The sequence below is a fragment of the Bombina bombina genome, chromosome 11 (assembly GCF_027579735.1).
Source record: "Bombina bombina isolate aBomBom1 chromosome 11, aBomBom1.pri, whole genome shotgun sequence".
NCBI classification, from domain to species: domain Eukaryota; kingdom Metazoa; phylum Chordata; class Amphibia; order Anura; family Bombinatoridae; genus Bombina; species Bombina bombina.
The window spans coordinates 5564307-5588445 of NC_069509.1; the positions used below are offsets into that span (position 1 = coordinate 5564307).

At 40.4% G+C, this 24139-nt stretch overlaps 1 protein-coding gene across 3 annotated transcripts in view; it reads left to right on the forward strand.

Annotated features, from left to right (window-relative positions):
* Positions 1-421: 421 nt before the first annotated feature.
* Positions 422-24139, forward strand: part of PHKG2 (phosphorylase kinase catalytic subunit gamma 2) — an 87060-nt gene continuing 63342 nt past the window's right edge. For 2 of the 3 annotated variants that reach the window (XM_053694733.1, XM_053694734.1), the window contains exons 1-2: positions 422-627; positions 18663-18838. In XM_053694733.1, the coding sequence (XP_053550708.1) occupies positions 533-627; positions 18663-18838 (271 nt within the window). In that variant the 5' untranslated portion in view covers positions 422-532. Of the gene's footprint in view, positions 628-722; positions 794-18662; positions 18839-24139 lie in introns of those variants that run through there. The other variant, XM_053694735.1, reaches the window with a different exon arrangement.

Here is a 24139-nt window from a genome sequence, read left to right on the forward strand (position 1 = left end):
CACATTAAGTCCTTGTGTATCATTAAGTCCTTGTGTCACATTAAGTCCTTGTGTATCATTAAGTCCTTGTGTCACACTCTCAAGCCTGTTCTGTTGGTTTGTGTAACGGTGACGTATGCACTGAGGATGCGATGACGTCAGATAGTCGCAGAATCCGACACAACGAACTGATCACACGCGCAAAAACACATGATCGCGCCTTGATAGGGAGCGCGCACACAGGCTCAATCTCACACACTTTATGAGCCACCTGGCGAGCGAATTGATTGGATCAGGTTATTCCCGCCCCTTTCCTTTCACAGGTCGGTGAGGGCAAGTAACGCAACCTGATTGGAGGAGTTATCGCTAGGCGCTTGATCTTGCCCCACCCATATGTCAGTCATGGGATTGCTTGCGGTGCCGCTGATTGGAGTTGCTCTGACAGGAAGTGGTTACATCACTTCCGGAAACAGCAGGATACATCAGAAGGCACCGAGTGCACCGTTTCATAATAAACGTTAGATAATGTCGTCGGGTGCTGTATGATGACGTCATGACGCGCGGGGCGGAAACACGTGACGAACTCCCGGACTGGGCCGGAGCTAAAGAGTTTTACCAGAAGTACGATCCTAAGGAAATTATTGGCAGGTGAGTGGGCGTGGTAAGATGTTTATGGGCGGGGCCAACATAGCAATTCTTACCTAAGAAGTCTACAGTGATTGGTTGTATCTGAAACACAGGGGCGAGGACTGAGGGGTCAGTGACTGTCATGTTAAAGCACCTCAGAACTTGTGATTGACAGGTCATGCAATAGGTAACTAATAATATAATATGTCTGGCACCTATAGAGTTGTATGTGTCTGTAATTTATATAATAACTTGTGACTGACAGGTCATGCAATAGGTACCTAATAATATAATATGTCTGGCACCTATAGAGTTGTATGTGTCTGTAATTTATATAATAACTTGTGACTGACAGGTCATGCAATAGGGACCTAGTAATATAATATGTCTGGCACCTATAGAGTTGTATGTCTCTGTAGTTTATATAATAACTTGTGACTGACAGGTCATGCAATAGGTAACTAATAATATAATATGTCTGGCACCTATAGAGTTGTATGTCTCTGTAGTTTATATAATAACTTGTGACTGACAGGTCATGCAATAGGGACCTAGTAATATAATATGTCTGGCACCTATAGAGTTGTATGTCTCTGTAGTTTATATAATAACTTGTGACTGACAGGTCATGCAATAGGTAACTAATAATATAATATGTCTGGCACCTATAGAGTTGTATGTCTCTGTAGTTTATATAATAACTTGTGACTGACAGGTCATGCAATAGGTAACTAATAATATAATATGTCTGGCACCTATAGAGTTGTATGTCTCTGTAGTTTATATAATAACTTGTGACTGACAGGTCATGCAATAGGGACCTAGTAATATAATATGTCTGGCACCTATAGAGTTGTATGTCTCTGTAGTTTATATAATAACTTGTGACTGACAGGTCATGCAATAGGGACCTAATAATATAATATGTCTGGCACCTATAGAGTTGTATGTCTCTGTAGTTTATATAATAACTTGTGACTGACAGGTCATGCAATAGGGACCTAATAATATAATATGTCTGGCACCTATAGAGTTGTATGTCTCTGTAGTTTATATAATAACTTGTGACTGACAGGTCATGCAATAGGTAACTAATAATATAATATGTCTGGCACCTATAGAGTTGTATGTGTCTGTAATTTATATAATAACTTGTGACTGACAGGTCATGCAATAGGTAACTAATAATATAATATGTCTGGCACCTATAGAGTTGTATGTGTCTGTAATTTATATAATAACTTGTGACTGACAGGTCATGCAATAGGGACCTAATAATATAATATGTCTGGCACCTATAGAGTTGTATGTCTCTGTAGTTTATATAATAACTTGTGACTGACAGGTCATGTAATAGGGACCTAATAATATAATATGTCTGGCACCTATAGAGTTGTATGTGTCTGTAATTTATATAATAACTTGTGACTGACAGGTCAAGTGATGTAATAGGTACCTAATAATATAATATGTCTGGCACCTATAGAGTTGTATGTCTCTGTAGTTTATATAATAACTTGTGACTGACAGGTCATGCAATAGGGACCTAGTAATATAATATGTCTGGCACCTATAGAGTTGTATGTGTCTGTAATTTATATAATAACTTGTGACTGACAGGTCAAGTGATGTAATAGGTACCTAATAATATAATATGTCTGGCACCTATAGAGTTGTATGTCTCTGTAGTTTATATAATAACTTGTGACTGACAGGTCATGTAATAGGGACCTAGTAATATAATATGTCTGGCACCTATAGAGTTGTATGTGTCTGTAGTTTATATAATAACTTGTGACTGACAGGTCATGCAATAGGTACCTAATAATATAATATGTCTGGCACCTATAGAGTTGTATGTGTCTGTAATTTATATAATAACTTGTGACTGACAGGTCATGCAATAGGGACCTAGTAATATAATATGTCTGGCACCTATAGAGTTGTATGTCTCTGTAGTTTATATAATAACTTGTGACTGACAGGTCATGCAATAGGGACCTAATAATATAATATGTCTGGCACCTATAGAGTTGTATGTCTCTGTAGTTTATATAATAACTTGTGACTGACAGGTCATGCAATAGGGACCTAATAATATAATATGTCTGGCACCTATAGAGTTGTATGTCTCTGTAGTTTATATAATAACTTGTGACTGACAGGTCATGCAATAGGTAACTAATAATATAATATGTCTGGCACCTATAGAGTTGTATGTGTCTGTAATTTATATAATAACTTGTGACTGACAGGTCATGCAATAGGTAACTAATAATATAATATGTCTGGCACCTATAGAGTTGTATGTGTCTGTAATTTATATAATAACTTGTGACTGACAGGTCATGCAATAGGGACCTAATAATATAATATGTCTGGCACCTATAGAGTTGTATGTCTCTGTAGTTTATATAATAACTTGTGACTGACAGGTCATGTAATAGGGACCTAATAATATAATATGTCTGGCACCTATAGAGTTGTATGTGTCTGTAATTTATATAATAACTTGTGACTGACAGGTCAAGTGATGTAATAGGTACCTAATAATATAATATGTCTGGCACCTATAGAGTTGTATGTCTCTGTAGTTTATATAATAACTTGTGACTGACAGGTCATGCAATAGGGACCTAGTAATATAATATGTCTGGCACCTATAGAGTTGTATGTGTCTGTAATTTATATAATAACTTGTGACTGACAGGTCAAGTGATGTAATAGGTACCTAATAATATAATATGTCTGGCACCTATAGAGTTGTATGTCTCTGTAGTTTATATAATAACTTGTGACTGACAGGTCATGTAATAGGGACCTAGTAATATAATATGTCTGGCACCTATAGAGTTGTATGTGTCTGTAGTTTATATAATAACTTGTGACTGACAGGTCATGCAATAGGGACCTAATAATATAATATGTCTGGCACCTATAGAGTTGTATGTCTCTGTAGTTTATATAATAACTTGTGACTGACAGGTCATGCAATAGGGACCTAGTAATATAATATGTCTGGCACCTATAGAGTTGTATGTGTCTGTAGTTTATATAATAACTTGTGACTGACAGGTCATGCAATAGGGACCTAATAATATAATATGTCTGGCACCTATAGAGTTGTATGTCTCTGTAGTTTATATAATAACTTGTGACTGACAGGTCATGCAATAGGGACCTAGTAATATAATATGTCTGGCACCTATAGAGTTGTATGTGTCTGTAGTTTATATAATAACTTGTGACTGACAGGTCATGCAATAGGGACCTAATAATATAATATGTCTGGCACCTATAGAGTTGTATGTCTCTGTAGTTTATATAATAACTTGTGACTGACAGGTCATGTAATAGGGACCTAATAATATAATATGTCTGGCACCTATAGAGTTGTATGTGTCTGTAGTTTATATAATAACTTGTGACTGACAGGTCAAGTGATGTAATAGGTACCTAATAATATAATATATCTGGCACCTATATAGTTGTATGTAGAGCTGCAACAACTAATCGTCATAATCGATAATAATCGATTATGAAAATAGTTGTCAACGAATCTCATAATCGATTAATCGATTAGTTGGTTTGCAATTAGTTGGTCTGTACACAACACCAGCTGCTTCACTCCAATGAACTCCTGCACATGGTATTGTGTTTTATGGTTATGTCCTTAGCCTAAAGGACGTCTACAGACGTCTACTTTTCACTTTTTCAGGACGGTATAAGTTTACAACTACCCCTGGCTTATGTGCAACCCAGATATAATAGTCATCATTTGGATTGTTTATATTAAATCAGGTGATTTGGAACTATGCTTTTCATGATATAGTGCCAAGCTTGTTATTTACACCTAGCCCCTAGATTGATGGGAGTTATTTAAATTGATGTGCACTATTATCTGTTTGCACAATTATTAGCGTATTGCTTGTTATTGCTGATTATATGTACTGTATAAATAAATGTGTAAGGCTTTGTCCTGTTATTGATATAAAGTCCTTAGCGCGTTTGATTTGTTTTTTATTGTTTTTTTTATATTTTTAATATATTGTGATATGTACCAGATTCAATCTATATGTATATATCTTATTTTTAGAGCGGACTAGATATTTCCCCCTAACATTATAGCTGGTTATTTACCATTGCATATAGATATTCAAGATATTTTTTTATGTAAGAATGAAGTCAAGGGTTACTTTATTGAGAGGCCCCTTGCCAAGGTGAAAAACCCTTTGCATTGGTGAAGAGCTAACAAAGATAAATATCCCACTTTGGTGAAATTGGCAAAACCCTACTTATACATCTCAAGCACCTCAACACCATCTTAGTGCCTTTTCTCTGCTGCAGGAAATATAGCTGCAAACAGAGAACCAGCCTTAGTCAGAAGCATGTGGACATGTTGAGATTTTTGCATTTCAATGCAAAGTTTCTGAAAGAGTGAATAACAGAATGTTATTAACAGTGATAGTCTCTAGTTCTACCTCTTTTCAAACAGGTTTTGTTTTGTTTAATTATAAAACTGTTCTCTGATGCTTAAAAATTGGACAAACAGTTGTGTTAATGTAAAGTTTTAGTCTGAAGTTTATAGTGATGCACCGAAATGGAAATTCTGGACCGAAACCGAATCCGAAAATCCAGGATGCACTTGGCCGAAAACCGAAACTGATACCGAAAATGTATTTTTTCAAATTATTTTCAAATTTATTTTTTTTAGTGTTTTTTTTTTGTTTTGTTTTTGCATAATTAGAGTCAAGAAAAAAAAAAAACAGGCAAAAAAGAATACCATTTTCGGCCAAAATGTTTCTGTGACCAAAATTTTGGTGCATCCCTACTTAAAACAATTATAAATATCAATATACTGTATTATTCTTCATTTAGTTCTATGTAACATAATCATATTTAACAGGGTTTTTTTTTTACCAATTATAGTCCTAGAAAACTCATTATATGCAGAACAGTAAGTAAAGTAATAAACTTAAACAGCAGCTATAGGCTAGCATCAAATTTGAAATATGCTACAAAATAATTTTACCGAAAATAACAGGCAAAAAAACCGAAAACCGAAACAGCCAAAAATGCAATTTTCGGCCGAAACTTTCTGCGGCCGAAATTTCGGTGCATCCCTAGAAGTTTATATTTGTAACACTCAGTATGTGGATTTTATTTAAAATATAGGAAACCATTATTGATTCTTTTTTTAATCCGATTAGTCGATTAATCGAAAAAATAATCGGCCGATTAATCGATTATGAAAATAATCGTTAGTTGCAGCCCTAGTTGTATGTGTAATTTATATAATAACTTGTGACTGACAGGTCATGTAATAGGTACCTAATAATATATGTCTGGCACCTATAGAGTTGTATGTGTCTGGTTTATATAATAACTTGTGATTGACAGGTCATGTAATAGGTACCTAATAATATAATATGCCTGGCACCTATAGAGTTGTATGTGTCTGTAATGCATATAACTTGTGATTGACAGGTCATGCAATAGGGACCTAATAATATAATATGTCTGGCACCTATAGAGTTGTATGTGTTTTCAGTTTATATAATAACTTGTGACTGGCAGGTCATGCAATAGGGACCTAATAATATAATATGTCTGGCACCTATAGAGTTGTATGTGTTTTCAGTTTATATAATAACTTGTGATTGACAGGTCATGTAATAGGGACCTAATAATATAATATGTCTGGCACCTATAGAGTTGTATGTGTTTTCAGTTTATATAATAACTTGTGATTGACAGGTCATGTAATAGGGACCTAATAATATAATATGTCTGGCACCTATAGAGTTGTATGTGTCTAATTTATATAATAACTTGTGATTGACAGGTCATGTAGTAGGTACCTAATAATATAATATGTCTGGCACCTATAGAGTTGTATGTGTCTGTAATTTATATAATAACTTGTGACTGACAGGTCATGTAATAAGTACCTAATAATATAATATGTCTTGCACCTATAGAGTTGTATGTGTCTGTAGTTTATATAATAACTTGTCATTGACAGGTCATGTAATATGTACCTAATAATATAATATGTCTGGCACCTATACAGTTGTATGTGCCTGGTTTATATAATAACTTGTGACTGACAGGTCATGTAATAGGTACCTAATAATATAATATGTCTGGCACCTATAGAGCTGTATGTGTCCGTAGTTTATATAATAACTTGTGATTGACAGGGCATGTAATAGGTACCTAATAATATAATATGTCTTGCACCTATAGAGTTGTATGTGTCTGTAGTTTATATAATAACTTGTGATTGACAGGGCATGTAATAGGTACCTAATAATATAATATGTCTTGCACCTATAGAGTTGTATGTGTCTGGTTTATATAATAACTTGTGACTGACAGGTCATGTAATAGGTACCTAATAATATAATATGTCTGGCACCTATAGAGCTGTATGTGTCCGTAGTTTATATAATAACTTGTGATTGACAGGTCATGTAGTAGGTACCTAATAATATAATATGTCTGGCACCTATAGAGTTGTATGTGTCTGTAGTTTATATAATAACTTGTGATTGACAGGTCATGTAATAGGTACCTAATAATATAATATGTCTGGCACTTATAGAGTTGTATGTGTCTCTAATGTATATAATAACGTGTGACTGACAGGTCATGTAATAGGGACCTAATAATATAATATGTCTGGGACCTATATAGTTGTATGTTTCTGTAATTCATATAATAACTTGTGACTGACAGGTCATGTAATAGGGACCTAATAATATAATATGTCTGGCACCTATAGAGTTGTATGTGTCTGGTTTATATAATAACTTGTGACTGACAGGTCATGTAATAGGTACCTAATAATATAATATGTCTGGCACCTATAAAGTTGTATGTGTCTGGTTTATATAATAACTTGTGACTGACAGGTCATGTAATAGGTACCTAATAATATAATATGTCTGGGACCTATATAGTTGTATGTTTCTGTAATTTATATAATAACTTGTGACTGACAGGTCATGCAATAGGTACCTAATAATATAATATGTCTGGCACCTATAGAGTTGTATGTGTCTGTAATTTATATAATAACTTGTGACTGACAGGTCATGTAATAGGGACCTAATAATATAATATGCCTGGCACCTATAGAGTTGTATGTGTCTGTAATTTATATAATAACTTGTGACTGACAGGTCATGTAATAGGGACCTAATAATATAATATGCCTGGCACCTATAGAGTTGTATGTGTTTTTATTTTATATAATAACTTGTGACTGTCAGGTCATGCAATAGGGACCTAATAATATAATATGTCTGGCACCTATAGAGTTGTATGTGTCTGGTTTATATAATAACTTGTGATTGACAGGTCATGTAGTAGGGACCTAATAATATAATATTTCTGGCACCTATATAGTTGTATGTGTCTGTAATTTATATAATAATTTGTGACTGACAGGTCATATAATAGGTACCTAATATTATAATATGTCTAGCACCTATAGATTTGTATATGTCTGGTTTATATAATAACTTGTGATTGACAGGTCATGTAATAGGTAACGTCCTAATAATATTATATGTCTGGCACCTATAGAGTTGTATGTGTCTGTAATTTATATAATAACTTGTGATTGACAGGTCATGTAGTAGGGACCTAATAATAATATAATATGTCTGGCATATATAAGGCACATATAACCTTAGTTCAAAGATGTTATCCGACAAGAAGAAATCAATACTAAACTTTGGGCTTAATTTTGCATTATAAAGGGGTTTAGATAAATTCCAGACATTTGTGAATACTAAAGAGTTTGTAAGGAAACTAGTATTGAAAAGATTCTTCATGTAAACACCTTCCGAAAATAATTCCTCACTAGGTAGGAGCTAAAGCACAGAAGTAACACAAGATCAATTTGCCCATACAGATTTGAAACCCAAATCTATATTCAATCCTTTTTATAGTAAAGGTAATGCTATTGACACATTTGAAACAGTAGTATGCAACGAGATTAGAAACATAAATAACAATAAATTGAAGAATTTTAAACATAATCTTTTTAAATCACAAATTGACACCATTAAAAAAAATCACAATATTTTCATTAAGCCTGCAGATAAAGGAGGAGGCATTGTGATTTTAAACAGAGTTGACTATGACAAAGAGAGTAATAGAAAATTAGGTGACACCACCACATACCAACATTTGAATAACAACCCAGTAAACGCCTATAAGAAAGAGTTTGACAATATTCTATTAAAAGCTAGAACACTGGGGATTCTAAACGACAAAGAGTTTAGATATATTGGAGTGAAACATCCCATTACCCCAGTGTTCTACTACCTACCGAAAATACACAAATCTCTACTTAACCACCCGGGAAGACCAATAATTTCCGGTATAGGGTCATTGACATGCAATATTTCTGAATACGTAGATAAAAGCCTACAAAAATATGTTACGAGCCTCCCTTCGTATTTAAGAGACTCCACACATATATTAAGAATCCTAGAAGATAGTACCTGGGACAACAAGTACATAATGGCCACATGTGAAGTGGTGTCACTCTACACAAGTATTCCACACACAGAAGGTATAAATGCCATAGGCTACTTTCTACAGAAAGATACTAATGTACCAAAAACACAATGTTCCTTCATTTTGGATAGTATAAATTATATCCTTACCCATAATTATTTCAATAATGATGGCAAATACTACAGGCAGATATGTGGGACAGTGATGGGGACCAAGTTCGCGCCAAGTTATGGGAACATATTTTTTGGGACTCTTGCCCAGCGAGCGCAGACCTGGTTCTGTATCAAAGATACATAAATTACATCATTATTATATGGAAAGGCACACTAGAAGATCTCAAATATACTATAAAAGTAATGAACCAAAATGAAGCAAATTTGAAATTTACTTATGAATACAGCCAGAAGGAGATAAACTTTTTAGATTTGAAAATAGAAATCAGAAACGGGAAATTAGAAACATCGACATTTTTTTTTAAAGAAGTCGATGGTAATAATTACATACATAAGTTGAGCTGTCCCCACGAAAAGTGGAAGTCAAATATCCCTAAAGCGCAACTACTTAGAATCAAACAGAATTGCTCAAATCAAAGAGAAATGGGAAGAGCAAGCTATAGCCCTAAAAAAGAGATTTATTGAGAGATGATACGATGAGTAGGCACTTGATATGAGAATTAATAAAGTAAGGAATATAGATAGAAGAGATCTTCTAAGATATAAAGATATAACTCCTCAAGGCTTAGACATAGAGACCATCAATATTCCAATCATCACTGAGTATAGTGAAAACAGACATATAATCGAGAAGATATTTAAGAAACATTGGCCACTTCTTAAAAATGATGATATAATTGGGGAACAACTGGCCAACCAACCTAGGTTCATCTACCGGAAAACAAACAGTTTGAGGAATTCTATAGCTCCAAGTATACCAAAAATAAACAGATAAACTAAGAGCGATTACTCAGGTAGAAGAATAAAAGGGTTTTTCCGCTGCCCGAGCTGTAAAGCATGCAAATGCGGGATAAAAGCTAGTCAATTTATTTCTAGCAATACGAAAATTAAATATGAAATTAAAGATCTTATCAGGTGTCAAGACAAGGGGGTAATATACCTCATACAATGCCTATGTGGGTTACAATATATAGGGCAAACATCGAGGTCACTAAAGGTCTCTTTCTCTTTCTCTCTCTCTCTCTCTCTCTCTCTCTCTCTCTCTCTCTCTCTCTCTCTCTCTCTCTCTCTCTCTCTCTCTCTCTCTCTCTCTCTCTCTCTCTCTCTCTCTGTCTCTTTTTCTCTCTCTCTTTTTCTCTCTCTCTTTTTCTCTCTCTCTTTTTCTCTCTCTCTCTCTCTTTCTCTCTCTCTCTCTCTCTCTCTCTCTTTTTCTCTCTCTCTCTCTCTTTCTCTCTCTCTCTTTCTCTCTCTCTCTCTCTCTCTTTTTCTCTCTCTCTTTCTCTCTCTCTCTCTCTCTCTCTCTCTTTTTCTCTCTCTCTTTCTCTCTCTCTCTCTCTCTCTCTCTCTCTCTCTCTGTCTCTTTTCCTCTCTCTCTTTTTCTCTCTCTCTTTCTCTCTCTCTCTCTCTCTCTCTCTCTCTCTCTCTCTCTGTCTCTTTTTCTCTCTCTCTTTTTCTCTCTCTCTTTTTCTCTCTCTCTTTTTCTCTCTCTCTCTCTCTCTCTTTTTCTCTCTCTCTCTCTTTTTCTCTCTCTCTCTCTTTTTCTCTCTCTTTTTCTCTCTCTCTCTCTTTTTCTCTCTCTCTTTCTCTCTCTCTTTTTCTCTCTCTCTTTCTCTCTCTCTCTCTCTCTCTCTGTCTCTTTTTCTCTCTCTCTTTTTCTCTCTCTCTTTTTCTCTCTCTCTCTCTTTCTCTCTCTCTCTCTCTCTCTCTCTCTTTTTCTCTCTCTCTCTCTCTTTTTCTCTCTCTCTCTCTTTTTCTCTCTCTCTTTTTCTCTCTCTCTTTTTCTCTCTCTTTTTCTCTCTCTCTCTCTTTTTCTCTCTCTCTCTCTCTCTTTTTCTCTCTCTCTTTTTTTCTCTCTCTTTCTCTCTCTCTCTCTTTTTCTCTCTCTTATAAACACGTTGAGTAATTTACTTGTCTGTACAATATCGTAACATGAAGGAAATTCAACATATGTTAGCATTGTATTATACATACCCTTGATGCTGCACGTGAATATAAAAGCCTCTATGCCAGAGAAACGCTACACTCCCAGGGTAACATAATAATTTGAAATAATGTAAGTTGATAATAATAAGCTATCCTATAAGTATTACATAAATGTTGTTCACTCTCTATCCTTGTATTCATCTATTATATCAGATTCAATTATATGAGAAATGTATACATCAGCTATAATAGAGTAGCTCCCACAGCCCATGTGTTCACACAACATTATAGATCAGGCTTCTAACCCTAGAGATTTTATATATGCTGGCAATGTATTCAATTGTTGCCAACATGTATCCTTGATGAAAAACTCAAATATAAAAGCCCCTATGCCAGAGAAATGGTATGTTTTCTATGGCAACATAACAATAATAACTTTGAACGAAACAGGAGTATAGTAATGGTAAATCCAATCTGGAATACAAAATGGCATGATACTTAATGTACATTATATTACCAGCTTCTGTGTTTAACATGATTATTTAAAAACAAATCTAATCATATTATAGCGATATTTGATACACGGCCGTTTACTAGAAACGTCACTTCTGGTTCGCAATAATACCGACAATACTCTGAGTCGCACATTCCACATAAGTAAAGCAGAACTAAATAAGAAATATATCTCTTTAAATTATTTTTTAATATGCCTAACAGCTTTCACTTATCTACTAGTCACAGATGAGCTTAAATGTTTGACGATCCTCTAAGCAAATACGGAAGCGATGTTGTTATATGACGTCACTTCCGGTAGTTAATGTAAACTCATAGGATGGGGAATAGAATAATGAAACACAGGAAGGGGTTGTCCTCTGGTAACCTTTTGCGCCCAAACATTACCCCTACAGGAAGTAAGGACAAAATATACTTACCATATTCACTATATAAGGTAACCAGGCATTACCAGTACTTTAGTCTTGATAAAGGCCCACTATTGAGGGCTGAAACGCGTTGACAGTCTTTGGTAAGTCTTATTTCATTCTTTTGTTCTTTGTTTTTAGCTGTATTGCACTATTTTACTATATGTTTTACAGGTTAATAGCAGGAAAACACGACTCATCACCTAAGAGGAATTCACCATCCCACAGAGGGATTACTATCTACAAATAACACTTATAATAACTTTTTTTCACTTATTTATCAAATTTTTATCTTTTGGAGTTTTTTACAGTATCTTTGATACATTTTTGTTTTTTTTGACGTTTTTCACCACTTCATATATATTTTTTTCTATGTTTTAAAAAAAAAAAATACTTTATATACATTTGAACACCCATTCGACTCTAATCCATCACTATCACCATCTGGAACACGTCATTTTTTGGAATACTGCACACACGTCTCATTACAAACTGTTTTTGGTCCTTTTTTCTCATAAGGTGCACCTTACAGAGCTTAGACTGAGCCCATTCTTTGAGCTGCAGAAAATGTTTCACTTAAAAAATCTGATTGCAGAAAGTGAAAAAAAGTTCTGCATCTGGGTCTGGCACCTATAGAGTTGTATGTGTCTGTAGTTTATATAATAACTTGTGATTGACAGGTCATGTAGTAGGTACCTAACAATATAATATGTCTGGCACCTATAGAGTTGTATGTCTCTGTAGTTTATATAATAACTTGTGATTGACAGGTCATGTAGTAGGTACCTAATAATATAATATGTCTGGCACCTATAGAGTTGTATGTGTCTGTAATTTATATAATAACTTGTGATTGACAGGTCATGTAGTAGGTACCTAATAATATAATATGTCTGGCACCTATAGAGTTTTATGTGTCTGTAATTTATATAATAACTTGTGATTGACAGGTCATGTAGTAGGTACCTAATAATATAATATCTCTGGCACCTATAGAGTTGTATGTGTCTGTAGTTTATATAATATTAACTGAAGTTGGATCATTAAAGAGATTTTTAATTCTTACCTGGGATGTCCGTTTGTTTTCTTCTTTTGTAGTTTATTTAATAACTTAATAATACAAATTATATATATATATATATATATATATATATATAGAGAGATAGAAAGTGTTGCTTGGGTGTTTCTTGATCTGCGCTGTGTACGTTACAAATGGTTATTTTGCTCTAAATAGTTCCTCCTGGTATATTTCAATCAGTGGCGGCTGGTGACTTTTGAAGATGGGGGAGCACTAGCCCCGCCCCTCAGATGGCTCCGCCCATTTTATATATATATACTGGGTACAAGAGTCCTGTCACTGGGGCAGCCGCAGTATTATATATATATATATATATATATATATATATATATATATATATATATATTGTCAGACTCAGATACGATAGCTAAGTGATAAGATTCATATAATAAGTTGTGTGAACCACAGCTGCTGAGATCTATACTATGTACTTAAAATATATGAATAATTGTAGCAGAATGAAGTACTGCTGTGTGACATAAACTATCAACAGTGATAGTGTCAGACAGCAGATTAAACAGTCGGCAAGATTAATGTTAGGGGAAATAAGTGAGGAGACACTATTGCTATCACATGTGTTTGTTACTAACACTGGTTTTTATATAGCAGTGTATCTCACAATGAATCCCAAAATAAAAAGCAAACATTATAAATAGAACCTTGTAATATAAATATCATAAAGCATAGCTATGAAGTATATTATTGTTGTACAACTAAGGTATATATATATATGTACAAAGTTTAGAGAGGTTAAGAATAATGTGCACGGCTTAGAGGAAACTGACAAGTTGCTCTTTGGAGTGTACTGCACAGTGAATAGCGGTAGCAGACGAAAACATCTCATAACAACTGATGCTTTTATGGTACCTGAGTGGGAAGTTATTCCCTTGAGAGGGGTCTGGAATCCGGTTTAGGAAGCCCACTGGAGAATAAGCTGGTCCGGTGTAGAGAGCTTGATCAGGGCTCAGGTAACTCCGTGGACAGCATGTGACGTCACCGCGGAGTGATGAAAAGTAGATCCGGTAAACTGTGAGAGATTGAGCAGGCAAGTTTCAGTCAGAAGCAGGGAAACAGGTAAGGCTCAGGATAATACCGTTTAGCTACCAGTGGGTGGCAGACGGTCATAACAAGCAATGTAGTATAGTAGGTTAGAGGTTTTATAGGGAAAGTTGTTAAACAGAGTTTGTGATTTAAAGGAACAGGCACAACGATATGCCCTGCAGCAGTAAGCCTGACATATATATATATATATATATATATATATATATATATATATATATATATATATATATATATATATATATACACATATATATATACATATATTTTATATATATATATTATATTATACTTTTATCTTATTTATGTATACACTCACATTCTAAATATAGGTATTCAATGTTTTGAAAAGTATGTTCCTTTTCTCAGCATAAATAAAACGAAATACATATAATTTATGTATATAAAATGATGATTTCTAATAAAAAATGCCAACAAATCTTAGAAAAAAATCTTAGAAAGTAAATGCACTGCAGACACAGATCTATATATACATATACATAACACACTGGCACTGTAAGGTTAGTGTTTAATACTGCATGTTGTCTGGCACAGTGGGTACAGCTGCAACTATCTGAGAAATATGTAAGACACGACAACCCTCTTCCTGCAAGTGCCATGACACCTGTCAGCCACCCCAGTGAGCCCTTAGGTACAGACCTCCAGTGCACTGCATCTCTCCCTCTGCTTCCTGCTACAGCTGCTCCTGTCTGGCCGCTGCCAGCCTCTCAGTGCCCAGTACTCCTTGACTACAGTAAGCCTCACAGCACAGGGCAAACCAGTTCAGAGTGTGCAATTTTTACACCCGTGACCCACTGTGTCACCTCAGCATTGCCCAATGATGACGAAGGTGCGGCAGGCTGTGTGTGCGGGCTCAGGCAGGTACAGCGTGGGTAGTCCGGTTGCTGTACTGTGTTCTCAGTGCATAGCTGCCATCTGGGCCTTAGTAATACAGAGCTGGGGTAGTGTTATATCATTTCACAATAAATAAAATAAACTACTTGCCGGCTAGCATTTACGATGAACTTCAAAAGAAGCTGCAAAAGGGTGGTCTGTAGGTGGCGCCTTTGCACTTGTGCAGGCTCAATTTCCTATACAATATGGGAAATGTAGTTTACCGCAAAGGCAGGGGTAGCAGTCACCCATGTTTAATCCAACCTCTGAAGGAGCGGAGCTGGCAGCTGAATTAACTTTCTAGTAGTACTCATATAACAACTTATAGAAAGTTAATTCAGCTGCCAGCTCCGCTCCTTCAGAGGTTGGATTAAACATGGGTGACTGCTACCCCTGCCTTTGCGGTACATTTATATTTAGCATAATGGGTACTTACAGAAGCCCTCTCTACATCAATCGCAGCCATAATGCTTTGGTGAATGCTTCTGCCACCAGTCGTCTCGCAATCTGCTTGCTTATGAATCAATTGATTCAATCAGGAGCGATCTCAATGGGATCCAATATGGCCACTGTACTTCCTGGAAACTCCGCAATGTATGCTGGACTTTGTAGTACAGAGCTCAGTTAGGTAGGAGAATCTCTAGTCAGCTCAGCTCTTAGTGTGCGAGTGTCACGTGACAGCTGGCTCCCACACACTAAGAGCTGTGCGAACAGGAAGGCTGTGGGCTGGCCTGTAGGTGGCGCTGCAGTCAATGCAGTTTTAAAGTGGAAAGTGCTTTTGCCTATACTTCTATGTATCGCACTGCACAGCATGTGCGATACATAGAAGTATAGGCAAAACAGCCCTTTCCACTTTCAGGTTTCAGCCTAATATATGCATGATGATAGTTACACTGCACAGTCTCACAGACACAGACAGCACACAGGAAAATAATACATTTATTAATAAATATAATATAAAATAATATAAATAAAAATAAATATTTTCATAATTTTTTTTTTCTCTTCTGCTCATTTCCCCCCCTCCTCTGCCCCCTGGGGGTTCACGTGCGACAGTGCACATATGGAGGAGCCTCCACTGATTTCAATGGCAGCTAGTTTTTGAATATTCCACTATCATCAAATGGAATGTGAAGGAAAAAGGTATGGAGTTGAGTTTCAGAGTTCAGCGCACATTGAATGGAGAAAAACAAAACCAAATTATGATGCAGTATGTCAGTACTAGGCAATCAAAAACTAAACGTGAGATTTAAATGTGCTCACCTTGTTTAACCTCAAACATGTGAAGTATGTTGGAAGCATGGAGGGGATGTAATCCCTATATGTGGTAAAGATGTTTCCAGCTGGTATGCAGAAACTTTTAGCAGGTGGAAATCTTGATATCCCTGGAGTAGAAATATGTTGGTATTTCAGACAAACTTCTCCTTTCTGGAGTTAGGTAGAGACACTTTAATTCTTTTTGCTGGATTTCTTTCCTTGTTGCTGTTTATTTTTTTCCCCCTTCTTTATACTTGAAAGGCTTCTCCTCTCTGGAGTATGGTATAAACTTTATGTATGCAAACCTTAACCAATTAGTGCTCAGTTTACATACTATGAGATCAATTGAGATGTGAGAGGAGAAGTTTGTCTGAAATACCAACACATTTCTACTCCAGGGATATCAAGATTTCCACCTGCTAAAAGTTTCTGCATACCAGCTGGAAACATCTTTACCACAGATAGGGATTACATCCCCGCCATGCTTCCAACATACCTCACATGTTTGAGGTTAAACAAGGTGAGCACATTTAAATCTCACATTTAGTTTTTGATTGCCTAGTACTGACATACTGCACCATAATTTAGGTTTGTTTTTGTTTTTCTCCATTCTATGTGCGCTGAACTCTGAAACTCAACTATATATATATATATATATATATATATATATATATATATATATATAATATAATCACATGCTGCATTACACCACTAGATCACATGCTGCATTACACAAAGCCTTACCCACCACTAGATCACATGCTGCATTACATAAAGCCTTACCCACCACTAGATCACATGCTGCATTACACAAAGCCTTACCCACCACTAGATCACATGCTGCATTACATAAAGCCTTACCCACCACTAGATCACATGCTGCATTACACAAAGCCTTACCCACCACTAAATCACATGCTGCATTACACAAAGCCTTACACACCACTAGATCACATGCTGCATTACACAAAGCCTTACACACCACTAGATCACATGCTGCATTACACAAAGCCTTACCCACCACTAGATCACATGCTGCATTACATAAAGCCTTACCCACCACTAGATCACATGCTGCATTACACAAAGCCTTACCCACCACTAAATCACATGCTGCATTACACAAAGCCTTACACACCACTAGATCACATGCTGCATTACACAAAGCCTTACACACCACTAGATCACATGCTGCATTACACAAAGCCTTACACACCACTAGATCACATGCTGCATTACACAAAGCCTTACACACCACTAGATCACATGCTGCATTACACAAAGCCTTACACACCACTAGATCAGATGCTGCATTACACAAAGCCTTACACACCACTAGATCACATGCTGCATTACACAAAGCCTTACCCACCACTAGATCACATGCTGCATTACATAAAGCCTTACACACCACTAGATCACATGCTGCATTACACAAAGCCTTATACACCACTAGATCACATGCTGCATTACACAAAGCCTTACCCACCACTAGATCACATGCTGCATTACACAAAGCCTTATACACCACTAGATCATATGCTGCATTACACAAAGCCTTACACACCACTAGATCACATGCTGCATTACACAAAGCCTTATACACCACTAGATCACATGCTGCATTACACAAAGCCTTACACACCACTAGATCACATGCTGCATTACACAAAGCCTTACACACCACTAGATCACATGCTGCATTACACAAAGCCTTACACACCACTAGATCACATGCTGCATTACACAAAGCCTTACACACCACTAGATCACATGCTGCATTACACAAAGCCTTACACACCACTAGATCACATGCTGCATTACACAAAGCCTTACACACCACTAGATCACATGCTGCATTACACAAAGCCTTACACACCACCAGATCACATGCTGCATTACACAAAGCCTTACACACCACTAGATCACATGCTGCATTACACAAAGCCTTACACACCACTAGATCACATGCTGCATTACACAAAGCCTTACACGCCACTAGAACGCATGCTGCATCAGGTGTCTGTTTGTTAGATTACACAAAGAATTACATGCCATTAGATCACACGCCGTGTCAGGTGTCTCAGCACGTCAGTCTGATCTATCACATGATGTAACATTTATATATACAATAAAGGGCTTTGTTGTTGTGACATCACATTGTTGAATGCACATGGTTTGCATAAAATAGTAACACCACCTTTTTTTCCCTTTCAGGGGCATCTCCAGCACAGTTCGGCGATGTATACACAGAGAGACTGGGCGCCAGTTTGCTGTGAAGATTATAGAGGTTACTCCAGAGAGACTCAGCCCAGAACAGCTGAGAGAAGTGAGGACGAGCACTGCCAAGGAGATGGAGATCCTTAAACACGTGTCTCATCATCCGTCTATAAGTGAGTGTGCTCTGCTCCATCAGTGCGCACACCTCCCCATCCTAGTGTTGTCTTCTCCTTACATGATTCTCCCCCCCCTTATCACTTTCACTTCCTCCCCCATTCTCTCTACCTCCTCACACTCTCACCTTCCTGCCGATCTCGATATCCATGCTTTCTTGTGCATTTTCTTCCCCTTCCGCTCTCGTTGTCCTTGTATTCTCTTCTCCTTTCTGCTCTTGTCCTCTGTGCCTGGTCTTCCCCTTCTGCTCTTGTCCTCTTTGCCTGCTCTTCCCCTTCTGCTCTTGTCCTCTTTGCCTGCTCTTCCCCTTCTGCTCTTGTCCTCTGTGCCTGCTCTTCCCCTTCTGCTCTCCTCTGTGCCTGCTCTTCCCCTTCTGCTCTTTTCCTCTTTGCCTGATCTTCCCCTTCTGCTCTTTTCCTCTTTGCCTGATCTTCCCCTTCTGCTCTTTTCCTCTTTGCCTGATCTTCCCCTTCTGCTCTTTTCCTCTGTGCCTGCTCCTCTCCTCCTGCACTTGTCCTCTTTGCCTGCTCTTGTCCTCTGTGCCTGCTCTCCCCCTTCTGCCCTTGTCCTCTGTGCATGCTATTCCCCTTCTGCTCTTGTCCTCTGTGCCTGCTCTTCCCCTTCTGCTCTTGTGCTCTGTGCCTGCTCTGTCCTCTGTGCCTGCTCTTCCCCTTCTGCTCTTGTTCTCTGTGCCTGCTCTTCCTCTTCTGCTCTCCTCCTCTGTGCCTGCTCTGTCCTCTGTGCCTGCTCTTCCCCTTCTGCTGTCCTCCTCTGTGCCTGCTCTTCCCCTTCTGCTCTTGTCCTCTGTGCCTGCTCTTCCTCTTCTGCTCTCCTCCTCTGTGCCTGCTCTTGTCCTCTTTGCCTGCTCTTCCCCTTCTGCTGTCCTCCTCTGTGCCTGCTCTTCCCCTTCTGCTCTTGTCCTCTTTGCCTGTTCTTGCCCTTCTGTTCTTGTCCGCTTTGCCTTCTCTTGTCCTCTTTGCCTGCTCTTCCCCTTCTGCTTTTGTCCTCTGTGCCTGCTCTTACCCTTCTGCTCTTGTCTTCTGTGCCTGCTCTTCTGCTCTTGTCTTCTGTGCCTGCTCTTCCCCTTCTGCTCTTGTCTTCTGTGCCTGCTCTTCTGCTCTTGTCTTCTGTGCTTGCTCTTCCCCTTCTTCTCTTGTCCTCTATGCCGGCTCTTCCCCTTCTGCTCTTGTCCTCTATGCCAGCTCTTCCCCTCCTGCTCTTGTCCTCTGCGCCTGCTCTTCCCCTTCTGCTCTTGTCCTCTATGCCGGCTCTTGTCCTCCTGCTCTTCTCCTCTGTGCCCGATCTTCTCTCCTGCTCTTTTCCTCTGTGCCTGATCTTCCTCTTCTGCTCTTGTCCTCTTTGTCTTCTCTTCCTCTTCTGCTCTTGTCCTCTTTGTCTTCTCTTCCTCTTCTGCTCTTGTCCTCTTTGCCTTCTCTTCCTCTGTGCCTGCTCTTCCCCTTCTGCTCTTGTCCTCTGTGCCTGCTCTTCCCCTTCTGCTCTTGTCCTCTGTGCCTGCTCTTCCCCTTCTGCTTTCCTCCTCTGTGCCTGCTCTTCCCCTTCTGTTCTTCTCCTCTGTGCCCGATCTTCTCTCCTGCTCTTTTCCTCTGTGCCTGATCTTCCTCTTCTGCTCTTGTCCTCTTTGTCTTCTCTTCCTCTTCTGCTCTTGTCCTCTTTGCCTTCTCTTCCTCTTTGCCTGCTCTTCCCCTTCTGCTCTTGTCTTCTGTGCCTGCTCTTCCCCTTCTGCTCTTGTCCTCTGTGCCTGCTCTTCCCCTTCTGCTCTTGTCCTGTGTGCCTGCTCTTACCCTTCTGCTCTTGTCCTCTGGGCCTTCTCTGTCCTCTTTGCCTGCTCTTCCCTTCTTCTGTCCTCCTCTGTGCCTGCTCTTCCCCTTCTGCTCTCCTCCTCTGTGCCTGCTCTTCCCCTTCTGTTCATGTCCTCTTTGCCTGCTTTTTCCCTTCTGCTCTTGTCCTCTGTGCCTGCTCTTCCCCTTCTGCTCCCCTCCTCTGTGCCTGCTCTTCCCCTTCTGCTCCCCTCCTCTGTGCCTGCTCTTCCCCCTCTGCTCTTGTCCTCGGTGCCTGCTCTTCCCCTTCTGCTCCCCTCCTCTGTGCCTGCTCTTCCCCCTCTGCTCTTGTCCTCTGTGCCTGCTCTTCCCCTTCTGCTCCCCTCCTCTGTGCCTGCTCTTCCCCTTCTGCTCTTGTGTTCTGCGCCTGCTCTTGTCCTCTGTGCCTGCTCTTCCCCTTCTGCTCTTGTCCTCTGTGCCTGATCTTCCCCTTCTGCTCTAGTCCTCTGTTCCTGATCTTCCCCTTCTGCTCTAGTCCTCTGTGCCTGCTCTTCCCCTTCTGCTCTTGTCCTCTGGGCCTTCTCTGTCCTCTGTGCCTAATCTTCCCCATCTGCTCTTATCCTCTGTGCCTGTTCTTGCCCTTCTGCTCTTGTCCTCTGTGCCTGCTCTGTCCTCTGTGCCTGCTCTTCCCCTTATGCCCTTGTCCTCTGTGCCTGCTCTTCCGCTTCTGCTCTTGTCCTCTGTTCCTGCTCTTCCCCTTCTGCTCTTGTCCTCTGTGCCTGCTCTTCCGCTTCTGCTCTTGTCCTATGTGCCTGCTCTTCCGCGTCTGCTCTTGTCCTCTGGGCCTTTTCTGTCCTCTGTGCCTAATCTTCCCCTTCTACTCTTGTCCTCTGTGCCTGCTCTTCCCCTTCTGCTCTTGTGCTCTGTGCCTGCTCTGTCCTCTGTGCCTGCTCTTCCCCTTCTGCTCTTGTTCTCTGTGCCTGCTCTTCCTCTTCTGCTCTCCTCCTCTGTGCCTGCTCTGTCCTCTGTGCCTGCTCTTCCCCTTCTGCTGTCCTCCTCTGTGCCTGCTCTTCCCCTTCTGCTCTTGTCCTCTGTGCCTGCTCTTCCTCTTCTGCTCTCCTCCTCTGTGCCTGCTCTTGTCCTCTTTGCCTGCTCTTCCCCTTCTGCTGTCCTCCTCTGTGCCTGCTCTTCCCCTTCTGCTCTTGTCCTCTTTGCCTGTTCTTGCCCTTCTGTTCTTGTCCGCTTTGCCTTCTCTTGTCCTCTTTGCCTGCTCTTCCCCTTCTGCTTTTGTCCTCTGTGCCTGCTCTTACCCTTCTGCTCTTGTCTTCTGTGCCTGCTCTTCTGCTCTTGTCTTCTGTGCCTGCTCTTCCCCTTCTGCTCTTGTCTTCTGTGCCTGCTCTTCTGCTCTTGTCTTCTGTGCTTGCTCTTCCCCTTCTTCTCTTGTCCTCTATGCCGGCTCTTCCCCTTCTGCTCTTGTCCTCTATGCCAGCTCTTCCCCTCCTGCTCTTGTCCTCTGCGCCTGCTCTTCCCCTTCTGCTCTTGTCCTCTATGCCGGCTCTTGTCCTCCTGCTCTTCTCCTCTGTGCCCGATCTTCTCTCCTGCTCTTTTCCTCTGTGCCTGATCTTCCTCTTCTGCTCTTGTCCTCTTTGTCTTCTCTTCCTCTTCTGCTCTTGTCCTCTTTGTCTTCTCTTCCTCTTCTGCTCTTGTCCTCTTTGCCTTCTCTTCCTCTGTGCCTGCTCTTCCCCTTCTGCTCTTGTCCTCTGTGCCTGCTCTTCCCCTTCTGCTCTTGTCCTCTGTGCCTGCTCTTCCCCTTCTGCTCTCCTCCTCTGTGCCTGCTCTTCCCCTTCTGTTCTTCTCCTCTGTGCCCGATCTTCTCTCCTGCTCTTTTCCTCTGTGCCTGATCTTCCTCTTCTGCTCTTGTCCTCTTTGTCTTCTCTTCCTCTTCTGCTCTTGTCCTCTTTGCCTTCTCTTCCTCTTTGCCTGCTCTTCCCCTTCTGCTCTTGTCTTCTGTGCCTGCTCTTCCCCTTCTGCTCTTGTCCTCTGTGCCTGCTCTTCCCCTTCTGCTCTTGTCCTGTGTGCCTGATCTTACCCTTCTGCTCTTGTCCTCTGGGCCTTCTCTGTCCTCTTTGCCTGCTCTTCCCTTCTTCTGTCCTCCTCTGTGCCTGCTCTTCCCCTTCTGCTCTCCTCCTCTGTGCCTGCTCTTCCCCTTCTGTTCATGTCCTCTTTGCCTGCTTTTTCCCTTCTGCTCTTGTCCTCTGTGCCTGCTCTTCCCCTTCTGCTCCCCTCCTCTGTGCCTGCTCTTCCCCTTCTGCTCCCCTCCTCTGTGCCTGCTCTTCCCCCTCTGCTCTTGTCCTCGGTGCCTGCTCTTCCCCTTCTGCTCCCCTCCTCTGTGCCTGCTCTTCCCCCTCTGCTCTTGTCCTCTGTGCCTGCTCTTCCCCTTCTGCTCCCCTCCTCTGTGCCTGCTCTTCCCCTTCTGCTCTTGTGTTCTGCGCCTGCTCTTGTCCTCTGTGCCTGCTCTTCCCCTTCTGCTCTTGTCCTCTGTGCCTGATCTTCCCCTTCTGCTCTAGTCCTCTGTTCCTGATCTTCCCCTTCTGCTCTAGTCCTCTGTGCCTGCTCTTCCCCTTCTGCTCTTGTCCTCTGGGCCTTCTCTGTCCTCTGTGCCTAATCTTCCCCTTCTGCTCTAGTCCTCTGTGCCTGTTCTTGCCCTTCTGCTCTTGTCCTCTGTGCCTGCTCTGTCCTCTGTGCCTGCTCTTCCCCTTATGCCCTTGTCCTCTGTGCCTGCTCTTCCGCTTCTGCTCTTGTCCTCTGTTCCTGCTCTTCCCCTTCTGCTCTTGTCCTCTGTGCCTGCTCTTCCGCTTCTGCTCTTGTCCTATGTGCCTGCTCTTCCGCGTCTGCTCTTGTCCTCTGGGCCTTTTCTGTCCTCTGTGCCTAATCTTCCCCTTCTACTCTTGTCCTCTGTGCCTGCTCTTCCCCTCCTGCTCTTGTCCTCTGTGCCTGCTCTTCCCCTTCTGCTCTTGTACTCTGTGCCTGCTCTTCCCCTTCTGCTCTTCTCCTCTGTGCCTGCTCTGTTCTATGTGCCTGCTCTTCCCCTTCTGCCCTTGTCCTTTGTGTCTGATCTTCCCCTTCTGCCCTTGTCCTCTGTGCCTGCTCTTCCCCTTCTGCTCTTGTCCTCTGTGCCTGCTCTTCCCCTTCTGCTCTTGTCCTCTGTGCCTGCTCTGCCCCTTCTGCCCTTGTCCTCTGTGCCTGCTCTTCCCCTTCTGCTCTCCTCCTCTGTGCCTGATCTTCCCCTTCTGCTCTTGTCCTCTGTGCCCGATCTTCTCTCCTGCTTTTTTCCTCTGTGTCTGCTCTTCCTCTTCTGCTCTTGTCCTCTTTATCTTCTCTTCCTCTTCTGCTCTCGTCCTCTGTGCCTTCACTTCCTCTTCTGCTCTTGTCCTCTGTGCCTTCACTTCCTCTTCTGCTCTTGTCCTCTTTGCCTACTCTTCCCCTTCTGCTCTCCTCCTCTGTGCCTGATCTTCCCCCTTC